General features: G+C 41.7%; 1 protein-coding gene across 2 annotated transcripts in view; it reads right to left on the minus strand.

Annotated features, from left to right (window-relative positions):
* Positions 1-19,741, minus strand: part of Rgl1 (ral guanine nucleotide dissociation stimulator like 1) — a 145,761-nt gene that overhangs the window by 21,005 nt on the left and 105,015 nt on the right. For both annotated transcript variants that reach the window (XM_026392845.2, XM_026392846.2), the window contains exons 6-11: positions 17,021-17,145; positions 15,338-15,553; positions 11,551-11,654; positions 8,529-8,613; positions 3,131-3,220; positions 838-924 (exon numbers count right to left, since the gene is read on the minus strand). In XM_026392845.2, the coding sequence (XP_026248630.2) occupies positions 838-924; positions 3,131-3,220; positions 8,529-8,613; positions 11,551-11,654; positions 15,338-15,553; positions 17,021-17,145 (707 nt within the window). The remainder of the gene's footprint in view (positions 1-837; positions 925-3,130; positions 3,221-8,528; positions 8,614-11,550; positions 11,655-15,337; positions 15,554-17,020; positions 17,146-19,741) is intronic.

Consider the following 19,741-nt stretch of genomic DNA (forward strand, 5'->3'; position numbering starts at 1 on the left):
TCAGTAGGCTCAACTCAATTTAACTTCTCAATCTTTGGTCACTCCCCAAAATTCCCCAACGCTGAGGGGTATTTCCTGAGATAAGCTAAGGCAGAGGGTGGGAAGAGACCAGAGCTCCAGGAAACACAAAATAAATGGACATGTCCCCAACACTGAGGACAAGCATGGAAGTGACATACAATTCTTTTTAGTTAGGATATAATGAAGCTATGACAACCCACAAAGCAGAATTCACTTAAATGCACAGCAAGCCTTAAATATCAGTTCAAATATCTAATGTCTTTCCCACTTACATCTTATTAGTTATTAACAAAGTTGGCTTGTTGGACTGGCTTTCACCTCTTTCCATGTTCCAGAAGAAAAAGAGGGAAGGAGTGGAAGGGTACACCCCAGAACAGACGGCAATACAAAATACCAAAAAATGGGAATTGAAAATTCACAAAGCTGCCTCACTTCTGACTTACTCTTGTGCCAGGGCCCTCTGCTCCTTCAGCTCTGCCTGCAGCATAAGCCCCCACACCCAGATCTTGCTCCAGGCCATGTCTGAGCAAGGCCTTCTCACCACAGCCTCTCCTGTTACTAATCACGACTACCCGCAATTTTGTAAAACTCTCTATTTCTATTGATTGCTGCCTACTTTGATATGCCCTTCCTTCCACTAGCTTTTGAGACTCAGCTGGCATTATCTTTTGGTGTTGCTCTTTGTATTTCTTGTAGCACCCAGCACAATACCACACACATTACAGGCTCCCAGTAGAGAGTAACAGAAGAAAATTTCTCTCTAGAAATCTAAGAAGAAAGCTACAGGCCCAATCGTGTTGCCTGCATGGAGCGCACCTCGATGTGATCCTGGAGAGCAGTGTCCAGCATGGTCAGGTCAGTCAGGAAGGTGCCCAAGTAGGGTACAGTGCCCTGCATCACACCCTAGGAATAATCAGAGAACAGCTGTCTTTATTGTTATTGAAAAGTTTAAGGGTTTCAGTGACCTTCACACTAGAGGACATGGACCTGTTCAAGGACTATGACTATGGGGCTCTGAGTGGTAACCTCCATGACAGGAAATTCTGAAAACCCTTCACAAATAGGAAAAGAACTTCATGATCTAAAGTCGAGCTTTCAAGTCATGACAATCAAGCCTCAAAACCAGGAAATCACAGGCATACATTCAAATGTGTTCACAGTGGGTTTCACATTTTGCTTTAACTCAGGTAAGTGGGTCGTCTGTTCACTTTTCAGAGTGTATGGACACTTGGGATGGTTTGGAATGGCCCTGGACAGTGGTGGCTTCACCACTGGTAAAGAGTGGGCCACCACACTATGGATAAGTGTGCATCACAAGTGTATATAGGGTGCCACGTTAAAATAGCCCCTCAGACTAGTCTTAGTGACTTATTTTCAAAGAATGCAAGAAAGGGAAAAACAGTAACCTTAAAGAAAGAAACCTAGCAAACTCTGCCTTAACCAAGTTATGAAGGTCAACATCAGCAGTGGCACTATCAGAGTCACACCAGATGAACCACTCACTCCTTGATATGATGTGACAAGAAGGGCACTTCTTCTTATCATTCTTCAAAAAAAACCTATAACCTTAGTCTAGTCACTTGAAAAGCAAAGACAAACCCAGACTGTTGGACGTTCTGCAGGATACCTGAACAGCACCCCTTAGGATTTCAAGGTCATGATAACCAAGAGAAGCCTGAGAAGGCATCATGAACCACAAGAGCCTGGGAGGACATGGCCATCACAGTGTCCTGCGCTGGATGGGTCCTGGGACTAATGGAAAACTGGTGAAATCCAAACAAAATCTGAGTTTTAGGGAACAGTACCACACCAGTGTCAACTTCTGAGTACTGACAGACACGCCAGGTTATAGAAGCAGCTGACAACGGGAGAGACTGGGTGAAGGGTTTACATAAACTTTAGGGTTTAAAGAATTCTGTGTAATTATTCTTGCAACTTTTCTGTACCTCTGCAATTATTTCAAATGGAATTCAGTTTTCAAAACTGCCCACTGGAGTAAAGGTAGAAGTGCTTCAATACATGACCGCAGTTCATCTGTGTCCATCTCACAAGGCCACCAAGGCACTAACCATTCTGCAGGGAACATTAAAGGAGGCTTCCAAGGACATCTCATCCTGAATGTATTAAGGTCCTTGTGGAAATTCTGGCAGGAACAGCCTCAACCGGGGCAAGGCCAGGCTGCTTGGCACGAGGCTGGCCACTTCCCCAGCCAGTTCACACCAAGAAGGGTTTTGTCCTTCAGGAATTCACTGTCAGCTGCAGTTTGTCCTTCTCATTATATGGACAAGGTCTCACCCTGAACTAAAATAATCTTTTCCCCCACTTTGGTAACAGCTATTTTTAACTTGCCTTTGAACAACCACGAAAGTTTGAAACACTGTGAGTTTTATAGGCTTTATATTACAGAAGAATCCTAGCATTCAAAATATTTTTGATTTATGTCCAGCTTTCCAAAGAAGGAGAAAATCCTTTGAAGGCAGGGATGAGAATATTTATTTTGTCAGTCTCTAATCTCCTATATCTGGTTCCCCACCTCTATGCTAAAACTTAGGAGTTTAAAAATACAGTGAACAATGATAATATCTTTCAATTTTAAGAAGAGAGGTTAGATACTCCTTTGAGTATTGAAAAACTAGAAAGGTTTGGTTAGTCCCTGGGATTAGCAAGAAGACCTGGGCAATGTCTATAGCATTTGGGAAGAAATGAAATGATCTCCGAGTACAAAGACCAAATCCTCCTGCTGGCAGACAATCCCTTTCCTTGGCCATCATCTGCCAAAAGCTGAGGAAGGCAGGAAGCCCAGGAGGCCGCTAGGCCAAGCGGGCCCCAGCACCTAAATGCAGGAGTGAGTGGGGCGGATGCACCTGCTGCAAACCTGCCCTCACTGTCAGAACAGAACTTTTCCAGAAAACATGATTTGCAGCTCTCAGTGTTCATTTCCTACTGGGTCAAATGGGAATAAAAATATCTTTCCTAAAGAACTCCCAGGGCTGCTAAGAACAAATGAAGTCAAGCCTGGAAGCCCTGCAGACTGAAAGACGCTGATGCCCAGCCACAGCCACAGGCCGCTCTCCTGTGGGCTCTCGGGAAGGAACAAAGCTGGACACACCATATCCTTCTGGAGCTGGAGCCGCCTCTGAGTTCGCTTCTGGTTTTCTTTCACACTGCTGTCCAGATTTGCAAACTTGGAGGTTCCTTCCTAAGAAAGAGCACACAGAGAGCCCAGTGACGGAGGAGGCCACTTAAAGAGAAGTGAAGGGGCACCTAGTTTCTGGAACACATCTGACATCCTCTGCACAGGTCTTGAGTGTGTGCAATGAAGAGCCGTCCAGCAGGCCGGCAGGCCATGTTAAGCAAATGCCTGGCTGGCGGTTGGCGAGTGGTCTCTGTGTGAGGCCCCGTGGTCCTGGATCATCCTGCTCTGTGAGAAGAGTGTCTGGTTTGGCTTATGAAATTGATCATCACTACCAGGCAGGCAATTCCTGGAATGGAGACATTTTTATACATCTCAAATTTCACTCAAAGTGATCTTATATCCCTGAAATGAAGACCTCTTCCTCTGTACATTTTATGATTTCTTGACATTGGCCTGAAATGGATGTGCCAGCATTCTGTGAAAGAAAAGGGACCCAATTTTGTGGTATTTCTTAGCTAAATAAAACTGCTGCACTGGAAGTTTTCTGCGGAAGTCCAGTATGCTGGCACATTACCAATTCATGAAAGCTAGACCTTCACAGATTGGTCCCCTTTCCTCAATCAATTTTGCCTCCTAGGTTTGGACCTCTTACCCATCTATCCTTCCTCCGGGCACCTGAGGACAGACAGCTACCCTTGCTCTCCTCCTGTCAACTGTAACAACAAACTCTTCGACATGATTAATCATGAATTTGCTGACTGCACACAAAGTGTTTCGGGTCTGTGGTTTCAGGGTCTTGTTAAGTTCTCGTTTTCCAGAAACTGCATGAATGGGAGGCAAATTTCACAATTCAGTAGTGTACAACCTCTACATTAGTTTCTCCTTAGTCAGTTTTTCCTGGTTTTATTATATTACCTTAGCATGTGACTCTCACTACTGTACAACTAGAAGAGGGCTATTTTCCAGTAACATGGTCTTGCTGATGGTGGTAAGGCACAGACATAGTCTATTATTAACCAGTCTTAACTGAGGTCCCCAGTACACCACCAGGGTTGGAACCCACTGTGACTCATTACCTGTTTCAGTTTTCCCTATCACAAATGATAATAAGGACAGCTACCATTTAATGATCCCCCTGGGGATTCATGATGATAGCCTAATATGTGCCACTTCCTATGCTAGGTGATTCTGAGTCCTCTCAAATTCTTGCTTGCATGAATTGAACTTCTTTCTAAGGATTTCTGAAAAGTTAAAAAGCTCCTAAGAATCACAGAATAACACAGGTGAAAGGGATCTTAGAGAACACTGAGGACCACACCTCCCTCCTCATTAGTAGGAGGCAGAAAGCCCTGAAATGGGGAATAGAAGCCTTGTTGATTCCATGCCTTCAACGTTTCATGAGAGTGAGATTCCATCCTTGGCTGCAGCACTTTTAAAAAGACTCACTAATGCCAGTTCTTCCAAATGAGGTGTCAAACGAAAACCCACTCTCTGCCACAACCAAAAAGGTTCTAGTTTCTTTCCTTCCTTGGCCCCAATCTCCTACTCTGCACTGCCTCACAACGCCATCCCTTGAGCCTTCTTGAAACTTTTCATGGATTGTTGTGATGGCGTCACTCTGGTTCTTTCCTCCTGCCTCTCTTAAGTGACTCTTCTTCTGCCCAAGTCATCTTCATGCTTTTCGATATACTCACATCCTTGTAAATGCAATCCAATCCCATGATGCTAATCACCACCTGTGTGTGGATGAATTCCAAATCCTTCCCTTTCCCTCCACCCAAGTCCCACTCCTTTCCTTTCTCTTCTCTTTCCATCTCTGTCCTCTTAGCTTTTGTCTAGTGCAAATTTCTCCCTTGACTCTGACCTTTTCTCTAGCTCTTTCGCAGAGCCCAATGCCTTCACCATACTGTTCTGGGCCTCAGAGGGACTCTTTAATAGGTCTAAAAGGACCTCATCTACAAAATACTGGGTCCCTTTCAATAAATGTTGGTTAAATTAAAAGTTCAGAAGCTGCTGGTGATTTTTATTGATATAGGTCTTCACAGTTCCAACAGTCTCCTGCTCCAGCTTTGAAGGTAACATGTTATGGAGCTTCACTAAACATACATCTCCACCAGAGTCTAATTTCTAGGGCTTTCTAGAAGTTGTTACATTAATTTGACCAGGGAGAATCACAAGAAGATATGGTGATAGTTTGCTTTCCTGTTGTTTTGAAATCTGTGGCCTCTAAGATTCACTGCTTAGAATTATCTAAGTTTCAGAAATCATAAGGATATTACAAGTTGAAGATAATCATTGAGAAGAAATAGAAGCATTTTCTCTAATATTTTTAAAAGAAAAACCAAGGATTTTTTTCTTTATGTTGCCTGGATCATAATATTATAGAAGTTGAATATGACATTTACCCAGAAGTAGAAGACAAGTCATTTACAACTAAGGTTACCAAACTATAAATCAGTACAAGCCCAGGAGTAACATATCAGAAACAGAGCCCAGGAGTTTTTCACATTGATTCTTTTGAGAACCTAAGTACCTTGATTTCATTTTTTATAATTGTGTTGAGAATTCACACCCAGAATTACACACTTCATATGAAGAATGATCAACAAAGATGACAGGAAAGGGACCTACATAACATATACATATATATAGCCTGCCTAAAGCATTCCATAAACCACATGATAATGCACAGACCACATGAATTCACAGCCAAGTTTTTCATTTCTTTGGGATTCAAGCCATACATAAGAAATTTAACTTAGAGTACCAAGGTAAACTTCTACACTAAAGAAAGGTTTATGGGATCTTTAATGTCTAGAGATAGCATTGCTTCTAAGGTTTCAGCCAGAAGACTGACACTAGGTAATGAGCTGCACAATGTCCAATTTATCTACCTTGGAAGGACGACTCAGGTCTATTGGGATTTGAATGTGTGGCTCCAGTTAGTCTAGCTTTGTATTATGGATAGGGAGACCACTAAGCCATCTCCTTCCAGACAGATGGGTTTCCATTTAAAGTCTGCAAGTCCGGAGGGATATGAAGCAGGGAGTAATACAATCTCAGCAATTGTTGAATGTGCAGTTAGTCGGGTAGTTCAAATGCAAGGTCAGACACCAGCAAAAACTTCCCTGCTCATGTTATCTACTCCAAGAAGGCCTAAAGGTGGACACATTGTTAAAGTCGTATGAATGACAGGACCCATCAATTCCTGCAGTCCAACAATAGTTTCTGAACATATACTATGTGCCAGGCATTGCATCGGGCATTAGGGATCTGGTCCCTGCCTAGAAGAGCTTACAGGTCAGTATAAAGACAGGGTAAATCCATAGACATCTCTAATAGAGCATGTTATAAGTGCCAGAACAGAGAAATAATGGGCTTCTTCTAGAACACATTGGCAGGGGGTTCTTAATCAGACCTGAGGGTGTCAAGAAGTTCATACCAAGACAGGATGTAGGACTCAGGAGAAGAATCATGAAGACCATGACATGTGCCTTTACAGGAATGACTAACCTATGAGCTTTAGCTGGCATTCAACTGGATGCCTTTTCTTAGTAACCCCACCTCTACCTGACTTTCATTCTCATTCCAGTGTCCTCCCTAAGCTCAAATTTGTGGGTTTAAACTTTATGCACTTTCACTTGTTATGGACACTTTGGTTTTAAATGTACACTGCTTACCAAACACTAGAAATGGCATACATTTGCATAGTGCTTCCACATATTTTATTGTAATAATCTTCAAACCAATTCTGCAAGGTCAACAGACCCAGTAGAAATTTAGAAAAGCAGACTACAGACGATTACCACATCTTCTAATAGCCCAGTTCAGGGATTCCCCCTAGAGTAGGACATATGATATAATTTTATAATTGTTTCCATCCTACCTCTCCATGAGACTGCAATCCTCTTAAGATCAGAGATTTGGAGATCAATATGATTGCATCTTTAATACATAGCACATAATGAGTGTTCATTAATACTTGCTGAATTAGTGATTTACCTCCTCTATGAAGCTGAACCTGACCTACACTGTCCTCTGATCTCAAAGGGGCAGACAAAATAGCTTTATGCCTAAATAAGAAATGCACAGATTTTAGAGTCTCACCAGATTGCACTCACATTTTTTCTGGTTATAGTTTGGATCTGGAATGTCCCCCAAAGGCTCATATATTGAGGGCTTGGTTTCCAATGCAGCAATGTTCAGAGGTGGGGCTTCTGGGAAATGCTTGTACAATGAGGGCTCTAACCTCATGGATGGATTAATCCATTGAAGGATTCATAGATGAATGGACAACTGGGAAGTGGAGGAAATGGTAGGAGGTGGGACCTAGTTGAACAAAATGACTTCTTGGGGTCATGTCCTTAGGGACTGTATCTTGTCCCTGACTGCCCCACCTTTTTTCCTCTCTGCCTCCCAGCAGAGAGGGATGAGCAGCTCTTTTCCACCACACCCTCTCTACCATGATGCTCTGCCTCACCATGGACCCAATAGCAATGAAGCCAGCCAACCAAAGACTGAAACCATAAACCAAACAAATCTTTTTTTCCTCTTATTTGATTTTCTCAGGTATTTTATCATAGTGATAAACAGCTGGCTAACAGCTCTATCATCTAGCAGGTGTGTGCCTTAGGACATGCTACTTCCTTATCTAAGTCTTGTCTATCTTTAAAATGAAGATGACAAAATCTACTTATAGAAGGACTATAAAGATAATATCTGGCCTGGGTTCACTGCCCTCTGATGATTATTCACAAGTTGTCAACTGCAATCAACTCTAGGTGAACTTCTGGAAACAGGGTCTGTAAGTCATCTTCATATTTCTAGAGGAAGATTCAATACTTCACAAATGTTAGACACTGAACTCATTTCTGAAGTAATAAAATGATCCAAGTATACTTTTGCCTAGCATGCTGTTTAGAAGCCACCACTCACTGGTGTTCAATAAATATTGCTGATGAGAGACTATGCACTTTGGTCCAAATAAAGGATGTAGAATTGCAGGCTTGGCCTCTGTCATTGTAGGAAATATTTTACTGAGAAGAAATAGTCCAGGGCTTCTTACCCACCTGATCATCAGCATTTGACAGCTGCAGAGCAGCCGCACATCTATAAAGAGGCACATATATGTTCATAAAAAAAAACTCGAGTTTCACAATCTAGTTTAGAACAAGGAGACTAAGGAGGTAGAAGGAGAGAGTTCAACTGGGCTTTGAATTTTCTCAGCCACAAGTTGCCTAGATTACGCATAGAACACAAAAATTCTACTTTCTTATTGTACTGAAAGAACTCAAGGTGCCCCAAACTCCTCTTCCCTTGGAGAGATTCAGAACTTCCAATAGTGCTACCCAGCCCTCACCACAAGTCTCACCTTCATCAGTAGTTCCCGGCTGGTCAAATGGTTATTATGGTCTGAGAAGATATCTGAAAGTTCTTCAAACATCAGCATTCGGTCCCTATGAAGAGAGATTAAGAAAATATTAACAATGAAAAAAGAGTTAAAAACCCAAAATATTAACAATGAAAAAAGAGTTAAAAACCCAGCACCTTTGGCCTAACTGTCCTCAGCACCTACAGCTATGGAAGACTGTTTCGATCTCAATATCAGTGAGTAATGTGAACACAAATGAAGCCAATAACTTTTTCATGCAAGGTGGCTTTTATATTCTAAGATGAATGTGGCTACCTGTGTGAAGTGAGGGATATTTTCTAACCATAAGGTTAGAATTATAAAAAAAAAGATTGTTTGACTGGGACATCAAGTTATTCAACTGAGACACATTCACTTCAGTTAAGTCCACAGGGACCTGAGGCACAATCGTGGCCAAGCCCCTTATTTTAAATAGGAAGATGTCATGGCCGGAGGTTCGCCCAAGTTTCCACTAGTCACTTGGAAGTTAAACGGACACAATCTGAATGTTCAGAGTCATAGGCCAGTGTTCTTGCTCCTAGTCAGAATAGAATTGGGTTGGGGGTCATGATGGGCTCTGCAGGTAGGGAGGGGATATAGCTTCAGATCTCAACTCTGGTGTTACTTCCTGAGTGATCCTGGACAGGTTGCTGAGCTCCAGTTTTCTTATGGGTACAATGGAAATACTCCCACCCATTATAGGCAGCTGTGAAGGTAAGTGGGCGACACAAGCAAAGCACCTGCCTGCCCTTGCCTCCTGCCCTGTACATGCACCTCCACAGGCCTCCTGCTCATCTCCCCACACCCCTCCAGGGGGACTGAGTGGATAATTCTGAAGGCAGGGGATGGTTATAAAATGTTTTATACCTGCAACATTTTCATTATCATGAAAAAGCCATTATTAAGAACTCATTTTTTTTATTACAAGAAGTATAATATCACTCTTATAATAGTGGAAACTATTAAAAGGTATATATATTTTGAGACAATAGTTAAGAACTTAACTACATGTGGCCCTAAATAAAGAGAAATAAATATCCTCTGTCTATGGAAGGCTAGAAATATGAAGGTCTAGAGGCAAAGTTACAACCAAGTAAGAAATCTTGACCCTGTTCCATGAATTCAGCAAGGGACAGCATGCAAAACTGATGTGGAAGGGTCTTCTCTGAGGAAGCCTGACACTCCAGCATTCCTGCTACCACATCCACCAACCATCCAACCAGGAAACAAACCAGACATGTAGAACAGAATTCAGCTTTGAAGATTTTTCATTGTTTGTTTTTGAAGAATAGTTTAAAAAGCCAGCTGGAAGAATGGGCCTTCCCATCTGGCTACCACGGAGACTAAGATCCAAGCCCACTATTGTTTTTACTTGTTTATTAACCTCAAATTTTCTGTAGAATGAATCTTAGGCTGACTAGGTGACTTTCCATAGTGTCCTATTAGTCAACCACCAAAAACGCACAGGGTTACCTATCACTGCAATTAGAGAAGGCTGCGTGTTAACACCCAAGAACCCCTTTGTTTTTGATGCCACAGGTGGGTGGGAGGCAGTGATTACAGCGGGTGTAAGGATGAGGGCATTGTAAGCTGCAGATTCTGGTCCTATTTCACCAGGTACTACCAGCTAGTGATTCCACACAACCCATACTTTTCCTGAGATACATGTGCAGAGGAAAATCAATCAACTAATCTTTCACACAGAGTCATCTTCATTAAATAATGAAGAAGAGAAAGAACCCAAGAAAAGAGTTGGTAATCAAGAACTCTCCACTGGACTTTGAAATGCTTGCCTGTCTGCCCATCTGTCTCCTGATGATGGTGTTATAAACAACACTCTAGCTTTGGAGTCCAAGTTGCAATAGCTTCCACAGCTCTGTAGGGTGAAGCATTAAGATCATCCATTTTATTTTTCTCCTTTTATCAATCAAAGAACTATAAACAATGCCAGCTTCTCCCAAGTAGACTATCCCCTGAATGAAAACATGAGCTTATCAGTAAGTGTGAGTACCCTGGTACTATTTTCCAGCATAAATTTATAAAATTCTGTCTTGCTCATGGGGATCTCTTGCAAGTTTGAACGGTGTCAGTCCCCAAGGGCTTAATCAGCTCTGACTGAACTAATGAAACTGACCTGGGCCGTCCACTCTGAAACAAATCTATTACACTCCCAGGGCAGCTGGCTCCCGAGCCAGGGCTGCCCCTCCTGACCAACACTGACTATCCGGCTAGACTATAAAGCATTTACTCATTCTTCTCTGATATAGTGTGACAGGCCGATTAGTTCAAACTTGGGAAGATTTGAGTGTAGCTGACCTGGCTGGTACCCAAGACAGAACCCCCAGGCTCTAAGTCTGAAACCAGAATGGCCCACCCCCACCTTCTCGCCTTTACATAAAGTCCTCTGGTCTTCCAGCAAAGTTCTGGAAATAGAAGATGGTAAGAGTAAAATAATAAAGGAATAACACTGTCAATTGTTTCAAAGGCTGCACAAAGAAATGTGAAAGAAAAACAACAAAGAACATGGCCAGTTAATAACTTCCATTAGGTACCCAGGAAGGGTTTCCTCCTGACCATCAAGAATGAATGCCCTAGCTGCACATGCTATCCCTCACATTCTGGAATAGCTCAGGGCTTTAGAACGAGGCTGAAAAATAACCAGAAGTCATGGCAAATTGCTGTAACTTCATCACTCTACAACCCGATCCCTAAAAATGCAGATAATAAGCACATCCTTCAAATCAGCCCCACAGCCAAGAATCTTGGCTTTGGCACACTTTGAGAATGAGTTTGATTCCCGCAGCAGCCCTGCCTCAAAACTCACTAATAATTATGAGTAAAATGCACACTGCCTGGAACACACGGAGGAGTTCAAATATGAACCTCTCCTCATATCATATGAGCTTGGAAGGTGAAGGCCCGTGGCACTCCTGCAGCAACTAATCACGCCAAAGAAAAGAAGAGCAGAGCCTTGGGGACTTACTTTGGGACAGCAGCCCAAGTCTTCTTCAACCGGTAGATGGAATTAGACTGCAATGCTGAAACGATAGCCCTCAAGGAGGAAAAATTCTTCAGGATTCTACATTCCTGTACGGGGAGTGATGGAGACATAAAGGCATTTAAATATCAATATTCCAGTGAGTTGGTGGTTTCCTGTTTTAGAGGTATCACAGCTGCTATGAATTCTTACCACTAAACAGGCAGCTGTATAAATACTGAACATCAAAAAGTGGCTCCTTCCTCCCACCCCAGTCACCGAAACACTTTATAGATTTTGGCACCGTATGCTTGTTTTTCTCCCTTTAATATATTTTTGCCTTGTTGTTACAATTTTATAGCTTCCAGCTTTCCCAGTAAAAACACAAATGGTGGTGGGCCTACAGAACTGTGCTAGAGAAAGCAACTTTTTCTTCTGCTAAAAGCACACACATATGAAAACACATATGAAACACCACTGTAGCCTTTGGACCCATAGAGTGAACTGGCAGCAACCACTCGGAGTTCAGATGGTATCAAACATCTCATGAGCAACCCTTGTCCTGAGAGGTGTATATAACTTGGCAATAAAAATTCACCACGAGTTGAACTTTGGCTTTTATGCTCTTAGCCAAGGGGGAATATTTTTATACACATTCATTTGGTTTCAAATTGGCTTGTCCCACAGTCACAAACATTCAGAAACACCTTGGTACTTCAGTGCTTCCAAAATAACTTGGTCTTTTAAAATGAGATTCGTTTTGGCAGTGTTTTAAAACAAAACAGCAAAAGAACAGGGAACATTCTAGATGTCATTTTCTGGGTAAGGAGAAGGGCTGTCTGTTTAAGCAGCCATGAGGACCATGCAGATAACATCAGCAGCCGGTGAACTTGGAGTCAAGCCTGCTGAATGAACAGCAAGGACAGAAAAACAGCCTGGGACAGGGTCCCTGTTGTTGGTTGCCATGGGGAAGCTGGTGACATCGGGAGTGGGCCATACCTATGTCAAAGGAGATGCTTTAGATACAGGCACATGGGAGTGCAAGACGACTGCCATTTTCTATGGAGCACGTTGTGTGCGTTCAGCTTTGTGCAGAACATACGGGACAAGAGGTCCCAGAGTGGTTGGGAGCACAATGCAAATCTCCTTAAGGATCAATTCATAAAAGACTGTGTGCATCCTGACTATGAAGGATAAACAGCATTCTCTAATTTATCATGCCAAAACCTGGCTCCTAGAAACCATGCCAAACAGCCCTCAAACATTTTCTTTAGAGTAGATGTTAATGTGTCTTATAAAAGTCATGCCCACCTATTTTAAATGCCTCAATATCTCCCACCCTACAGAAAGAAAGAGAGAAAAAGAGAGACAGCAAGCAAGCAAACAAGCTAGCTAGCTCTAAATTAGCAGTATGGAAACCAATCCAGTGAGAGCACAGTTCAACAAAGGTTCAGAACCCAAAAGTTACGTTCTAAAAATCAGGAAACTTGCAATAAATAAAGGAACGCAGGCACAGAAACATCATGCAAATTGTAATAAGCATATGGAACATATTATTTCCAAAGAGGTTAAAATGGAGGGTTTAAAGTAGTACAAAAGGCATCTGGTCCCATTTCTAGAAAAGGAGGCATTTTCAGAAGACAAGACATGGAAATAAAACTGCAGCATTAAAGACCAGTCCAAGACAATACTCAGATTAGGTCAGAAATATTTTCTGCATGTAAAATTATTATCATTTTCTCAAACATCTTTTCAGTAGAAATCAACTGTGACAAATGCAGGAAAAGTAAAATAAATCTTGGCAGGAAACTGCCAGCAAGTTTCATTATTTCATTAAGTTAAGCTACACAATTTCAAGATACAACATACTCAACGCTAGAAAAATGTATCATCAAAGGTAAGGAAGGAATCTTGACTCTTTTTCCTATGCTATGAGACCTGGGATATAATTCAAATTTTCAAACTGCATTTCTTATTATCATACAAATGCACAACTTACATTTAACTTAGACCAAAAGGCATTATTTGATCCATACTATGCCATACACATAGAAGCTACATTTTTGCTCTAGACTTTCTAATTGGTTGAAGGTTGTGGGTAAATATGCCATTGGCTTTTTTTTTTTTTTTTTTTTTTGTACCAGGGATTAAACCCAGGGGCACTCAATCATTGAGCCACATCCCCAGCCCTATTTTGTATTTTATTTAGAGACAGGGTCCCCTGAGTTGCTTAGCACCTTGCCATTGCTAAGGCTGACTTTGAACTTGGGATCCTCATGCCTCAGCCTCCCGAGCTGCTGGGATATTACAGGCATATGCTACCCCACCCAGTTGTCCATTGGCTTTTGAGACATGTAGAGCACTATAAATGCTGTGGCATTTATGGGGAAAAAAAATTTTCTTATCATTTGAAGAAAGAGAAATTCCATGCTAATATCATATTCCATCAGAACAACATCTTTTGTAGTTGTCTGCTGAGAAATAAGCTCAATTTTGAATACGAGAAATTTAAGTTGCAACTTATATTGTTTTTTATTCACTTTTTTCATATGCTAAAAAGTCTGTAATAGTAAACCACCTAAAGACTCAAAACAAGGCCAAGTCTCTGGCACAATTATGTCCTTGCTTTTTAATCAAGAACAACAAAAAAGAATGTTAAAGACTTAGGCTTTATGCCCCACAGACAGGGGCTTAATGAAAAATATATCCAAAGAGGTATAAACAAAATGTGTTTTGGTTGAGGGTTGACCCATAGAGTCCAGAATACAAACTTTAGGGTATCTACATAAAAATTAATTTTTCAAAATCATTTTTTTGCTTATAAATGATTTCTTCAGTCTAGAAAAAAATTAAAAATCTTTAAATACCAAAAATCCTAGTATTCAAAGCTAAATTCAAACATCATACCTCATCCATGAAGCCCTCCTTCAATACCCTAATCTGGAGGGATTTCTCCTCCTCCATGTTAACAGCTCTTAGATGGCTGAATCCTCTACTGCCCAGGCTGAGGTGAATTCCAGTAAGCCCTTGCCCCCATAGCACTAAATCACTTATATTCTATCCTGTTGTGTCCCTAAAGTACATAATATTGTAGCATATGCATATTAAGAGCTCACAAAGTATATGGGCAACTAAATACAGTCGTTTTCTCAGTCATAACACAAGAGGCTGATAAGTGAAGGTCACGTAGCACGTAAGCAGTTGACCCAAGAGCTTGGACTCTGACACTCAGCAGGATGCAGTTCAGGCCTAGGAATGTTCTGCTCCCTTCCAACTTGAGGTTGAAGTTGAAAGGGCCTCAGGTAGGCCCCAGACTGTGAGTTGTGTATAAAGGTCTCAGTCCTTCAGGAAAGAGATTCAGGATTGTGGGGAGGCAACAGCTCTTCAAATCTACAGAACAGGCAACACTTTCAGGTACTGGGATGAAGACTGATCTGTTTAACAGAAACTAGGGGTTATATCAACCAAACACAGTGCAGAGACCCAGAGATACTCAGACTGTGGTGCATAGAAAGGAAGAAGCAGACAGAATGTCTTGCCCCAGGGAAGCAGCACTGTGAGGTCAGGAGTAGAAACAAGAAAGTAGGAGACCAACTGATTACTTCAAGAGGGAAAATAAGATCAGCCCCCAAGGTAAGAAGAAACACTTTCTTACTTTGGAATAGCAACAGTAACAATGGAAACCCAATGAACCTTAAGGTACAGGCAGTGACATGGCTACACCATCTGGACAGAGCCATGGAAGAGTGTCCAGTGTCTACCACACAAAGAATATTTTTAATAAAACAATTACATGAGCAATGTTAATCCACTTCTCGATGATTTTGGCTCTCTGCTGGGTTTTGAGTTCTTTGCCCCCAAGGATGGTGCTGACAACACATTTGGTGAGGGTATTAAACTGAGAGATGGTAGCACGGATCGTAGGAGCCAAATGTTTGTTTTCCTTCTTATCCCTTTGAGACCAAATGCAGCCCAGGCAGTGGTGAGGCACTACTCTCTTGAATAGTTGCTGGAACAAAAGAGGGATTGACATTAAGGACAGCAGAGGCATTTCATACAGCAAAGCACATCACCTGAGTCATCTGTAAATTGGTATTCCTGGGCGGACAAATAAAATAAATTTTTTCTACTTGAATTGCCTCATGGTGTCCATTTTAATAGACAAAAGTAAATAATTAATATATGTAATGAGTCAGATAAGTCTACATGATCTTTTTAAATCTGCTCAAGTGAGCAAATAGAACACAATGACCAAAAGATACTTTAAAACACCAAAAACATTTTGACTTATCTGTCTTACAAGGAAAGTCAAGTTAAGATCTATGCTACTGATCAAAAAAAAAAAAAAAAAAGAAAGAAAAGAAAAAAAAGTGGTTCAGGTTATTTTAACCTCAAAATCCTAACCATGGTGTATTCTGGGCACTCTGATCATGAACTGTCTACAATGCTCACTGAACATCTGAACCTGAAAAGTGATCCACAGAAGTACAGCATGTGCCACATCTGTCAATGTCACCATTTCAAATTCTTTAAAATAAAGAAACTAAGAATTTTCCCTGTTTTAACAGGGAAAACTATTTAACCCTACACAGTGAAAGGAAGAAAGAGAAATGGAAAGCCTAGTTTTCAGGCCTTTTCCTGAAAGTAATAACCAAGATGATGAAGTTTTCCATTTTTTCCTGCTATCAGTTGTGCAAACAAAAAAAAAAATTTTGTTGAACAAATCAGATTCTTATTTGTGCAACAATTCAATATAAAATGTTTAGAAGTTTGCATGAGAGAGCGAACACCAGAATTTACTTATTATAGACTATCTGATTTACCTCTGATACCTTATTTGCATGTTCATTAAATGGAAACTTTTTGCCAATTTATATATTATCTTCTCAAAAGTAAGTACAGAAGAGCTAAAACCATTGTGATAATTCCTAATAGTCCCCTTTTCTTTAACTGGTATTTACCAGCTAATACTGAGCTCTGAAATGTAACTGACGTAAGCAAATGTGTAGCAAAAATATTCAAGCTTCAAAAGTACAGGAAGCACACGTGGAAATGAGCTGCCAGATATGGTCACATGTGGATTCAATGAATTTATTTTATCCTAACTTGTACTTTGACCCCTTTACAATCCTCCAAATAAACAGTTCAGCTCTTGAAATATTTATGAGTCTAAAGGGAGAGAAATACCCATGGATTGGGTAGATTATGTTTCATTAGGATTAGAATTCTTATTTCCCTCTGTGACTTGACCTCCAAGTAAAATGCACCCTCAAACAGGATTGCAAGAAGAGCCCAGGTTTGAATTATTCAAACGATTGATTCAAGTCACATTTTAACTCTGCATATACAGGGCACAGCCTCTCAAGGATTCAAAGTCTTCAACCGCTTTATCCTTAAGGACTGTCCAGGCTACCAGTACTGTCCCTGTCCCATGTTTTAAGTGGAAGCACATCTGAGACACACAGAGAGGACGTACTGCATCCATGTAGGTCAGCTGCTCCGCCACGAGATCTTCTGAGAAGCTCGTGAATTCTGCTGACCCTCCTCCCTCCAGTTCCTCTTCCTCTTCCAAGATGAAGGAGATGATGTTGGGAAGCCCATCTGTTCACATATGGGGGCAAAATCAGTAATGGGTGCCACTGGATATGACTTTGCTTATAGAGTCAAACTGGACTTCTTTCATTTAGGATAAAGAGGGTTAGGCCTTCAAAAAATTTAGGGTAAGTCTGTTCTGAAAATCCATAGGGGGAGGAGAGTTAGCACAAAAAATCTGAGCAAAATGGAACAAACTCTGCTTGTTCTCTGATTCTTTATCAAGTTCAGAGGCCTCATGGTGTCACTATAACAAATCATTCCTAGGCCAGGATACATAGAATCTGGAGAAGCAAAGCTGGGCCCATATTCAGAGGGAAACTTCATCTCAGGCTCCACAAACTTCTTGATCAACTCCAGCACTGATCCAGCAAGTTCCTTCACCAGTTATACAAATCTTGGTTCTTAGGACACTTAGAAGCAGATCCCTTTAGGACTGGGACAGGAAGGAAGACCAGGCTTTGGGAGTAGGATGGCCCAGTTGGGTGTCAGAAATGCTCATGAAGCCTGAGGAATTCAGTATTCTCAAAATGTTCGCAGCTGCTATCAGCTTCCACCCAAAGCTAAGTGTACATGAAACACAACAGACTTACCCTAAATTCCCCTGAGCCTTATTATAGATAAGACCATCAGTTAGCAAATTACATAGGGCACAGCCTGAAGAAGAGAGAGAAAATCACTACCCAAGGCTCCAAATAAACTGAAGAGCTTAGGACCTGAAATAGGACGTCAGTCTCCCTCGGAAAGATGGGAACCAGATGAAGTTTGACTTGCATCCCAGCCTCCCTTCCCTGGGACCTTTCTCCAGTCCCTGGGTTGTTTCCCAGCCTCATTCCCCTTCACACTCTTCACTCTCCTCTCTGTTTAACCTGCTTTTGTTTTGTTTTGTTTTGTTTTTTTTTGGGGGGGGGGAGTAGAGAAAATCTAGTTGCATCTAGTTGCATTTGGTTATATCTTAGCAGAAATTTAGATATTTAAATTAGTGTTACTCCTCTTCCCAGATTATATGTTTTAAGCCATTTCTCTTTTTTTATTCAATGAATGGCTATTTTAGACATCTTGGATCAAGCTGGTATGGCTTTTTCTGTTTTCTAGGAGAAAAGGGGTGCTGAGAGTAGATCCTACGCCCTTTCCTTGTCAGGGTACCATACGGTATCTGCCCACTCTAATGGCAGGGATGTGACTTAAGAATTGGTCCCAGACTCTAGAGTTGAAGGTCCTGATAGAAATGGTGTTGAAATATAACTAGAAAAAGTTGCAGGAATCACTGTCTACCCCTGGAGTCTGGGACACAAACAATGTACAAGCTAGAGGAGCTAAGATACCTTGATATATCACTTTTCCTGCCTACAACTCTAATACTCTCTCATTAAGTGGAGAAATAAGAAATTTGGGATCTCAACCAAAGGTTCAAAAGGTATCTCATTCCTCTTGACAACTACTATATAAATATATCCAAATATATGTAAAGCAATGCAGAGGCTGGCCCACATTAGCTAAGAAGTCTATGTGCTGAGGCTGGACCTTCTTCTCATCATTCATTCAACAAACACTTGCCACAATCTGGTGCATCTAGAATGTCCTCAAACATACCATTCTATGGTTCCTTCTCTCTGGGCCTAGTTCATCCTACACTGTTGCAGCTTCCCTCTCTCTTCCAGAGGTGTGTAAAAACTAACACATAATATTACTTTTGAAAAACACAGGAAAGCTTGTAGCTTTTGCCAGCATGACAGTGGATAAATCACGCATATGGGAGCCAAGCTCCTAAAACGGCTTTTCGGTAATGACTCCTCTACTTAATAAAAAGAGTTCAGAGCCTTCTTGATTAAAATTTCCCAAACTTAGAAAAAGATTCATTTTGGGGGATTGCCTGAAAGCTTTTGTGACTGCTTGCAGTCTCCCTCTCCCCTGCCTCGGCCTGCCAAATGAGCTCTGTCTTCCAGTCCCTGGGCTGGAGACAAGGAACGACTGGTCCCACTGGTTCCCCAATTAGGCGTGGAGCCAGGGGCAGCCCCGATGGGGGGCTGGGCTCCAACACAGCATTTTCCACTCAGCACAAAGCCGGGTGGGGAGGCCCTGAAGGGAGCTAGGTTGCAGCTGGAGGAGCCCCTGGTATTCAGGCATTCCCGGCAGATGAAGTCATCGGAGATAGAAAGCCTTTGGCAGCTGGCTTCTAATGATGCAATTGCATTCCCCCTTGCTGGTCCTGGGACATAAAAACTTCATCAGGTACCGTGTGGAATTTAAGGTTACTGTACTTTCCCTGGAGCTGAAGCTGCTTCCCTCACCTGTGATGAGGACCCACTTCCTTTCCCTCACTGAAGAAATTGGGCTCCGCTTCAGGGATTTGCCTGTCAGAAGCTCCACATGGGTCAGCCACCATAGCAAACGTTACCCAGCACCCAGAGGGAGGGATAAAACATCACCTTGAAGCCTGTTCCAACCTCTTACTTAATTTCTTCAAAGCCTAATAGTTCTAAGCACCCCATAACCTGCAGAAGTGGCCCTTCCTTGTCCTTGGAAATTGGAGGTTAATTCCTCAAATAGGAATAAACACCCTCAGAAACTTCCACTGATGAAGCCATTAGAGATGTTAAGCGAC

The sequence above is a fragment of the Urocitellus parryii genome, chromosome 9 (genome assembly GCF_045843805.1).
Source record: "Urocitellus parryii isolate mUroPar1 chromosome 9, mUroPar1.hap1, whole genome shotgun sequence".
Taxonomy (NCBI): domain Eukaryota; kingdom Metazoa; phylum Chordata; class Mammalia; order Rodentia; family Sciuridae; genus Urocitellus; species Urocitellus parryii.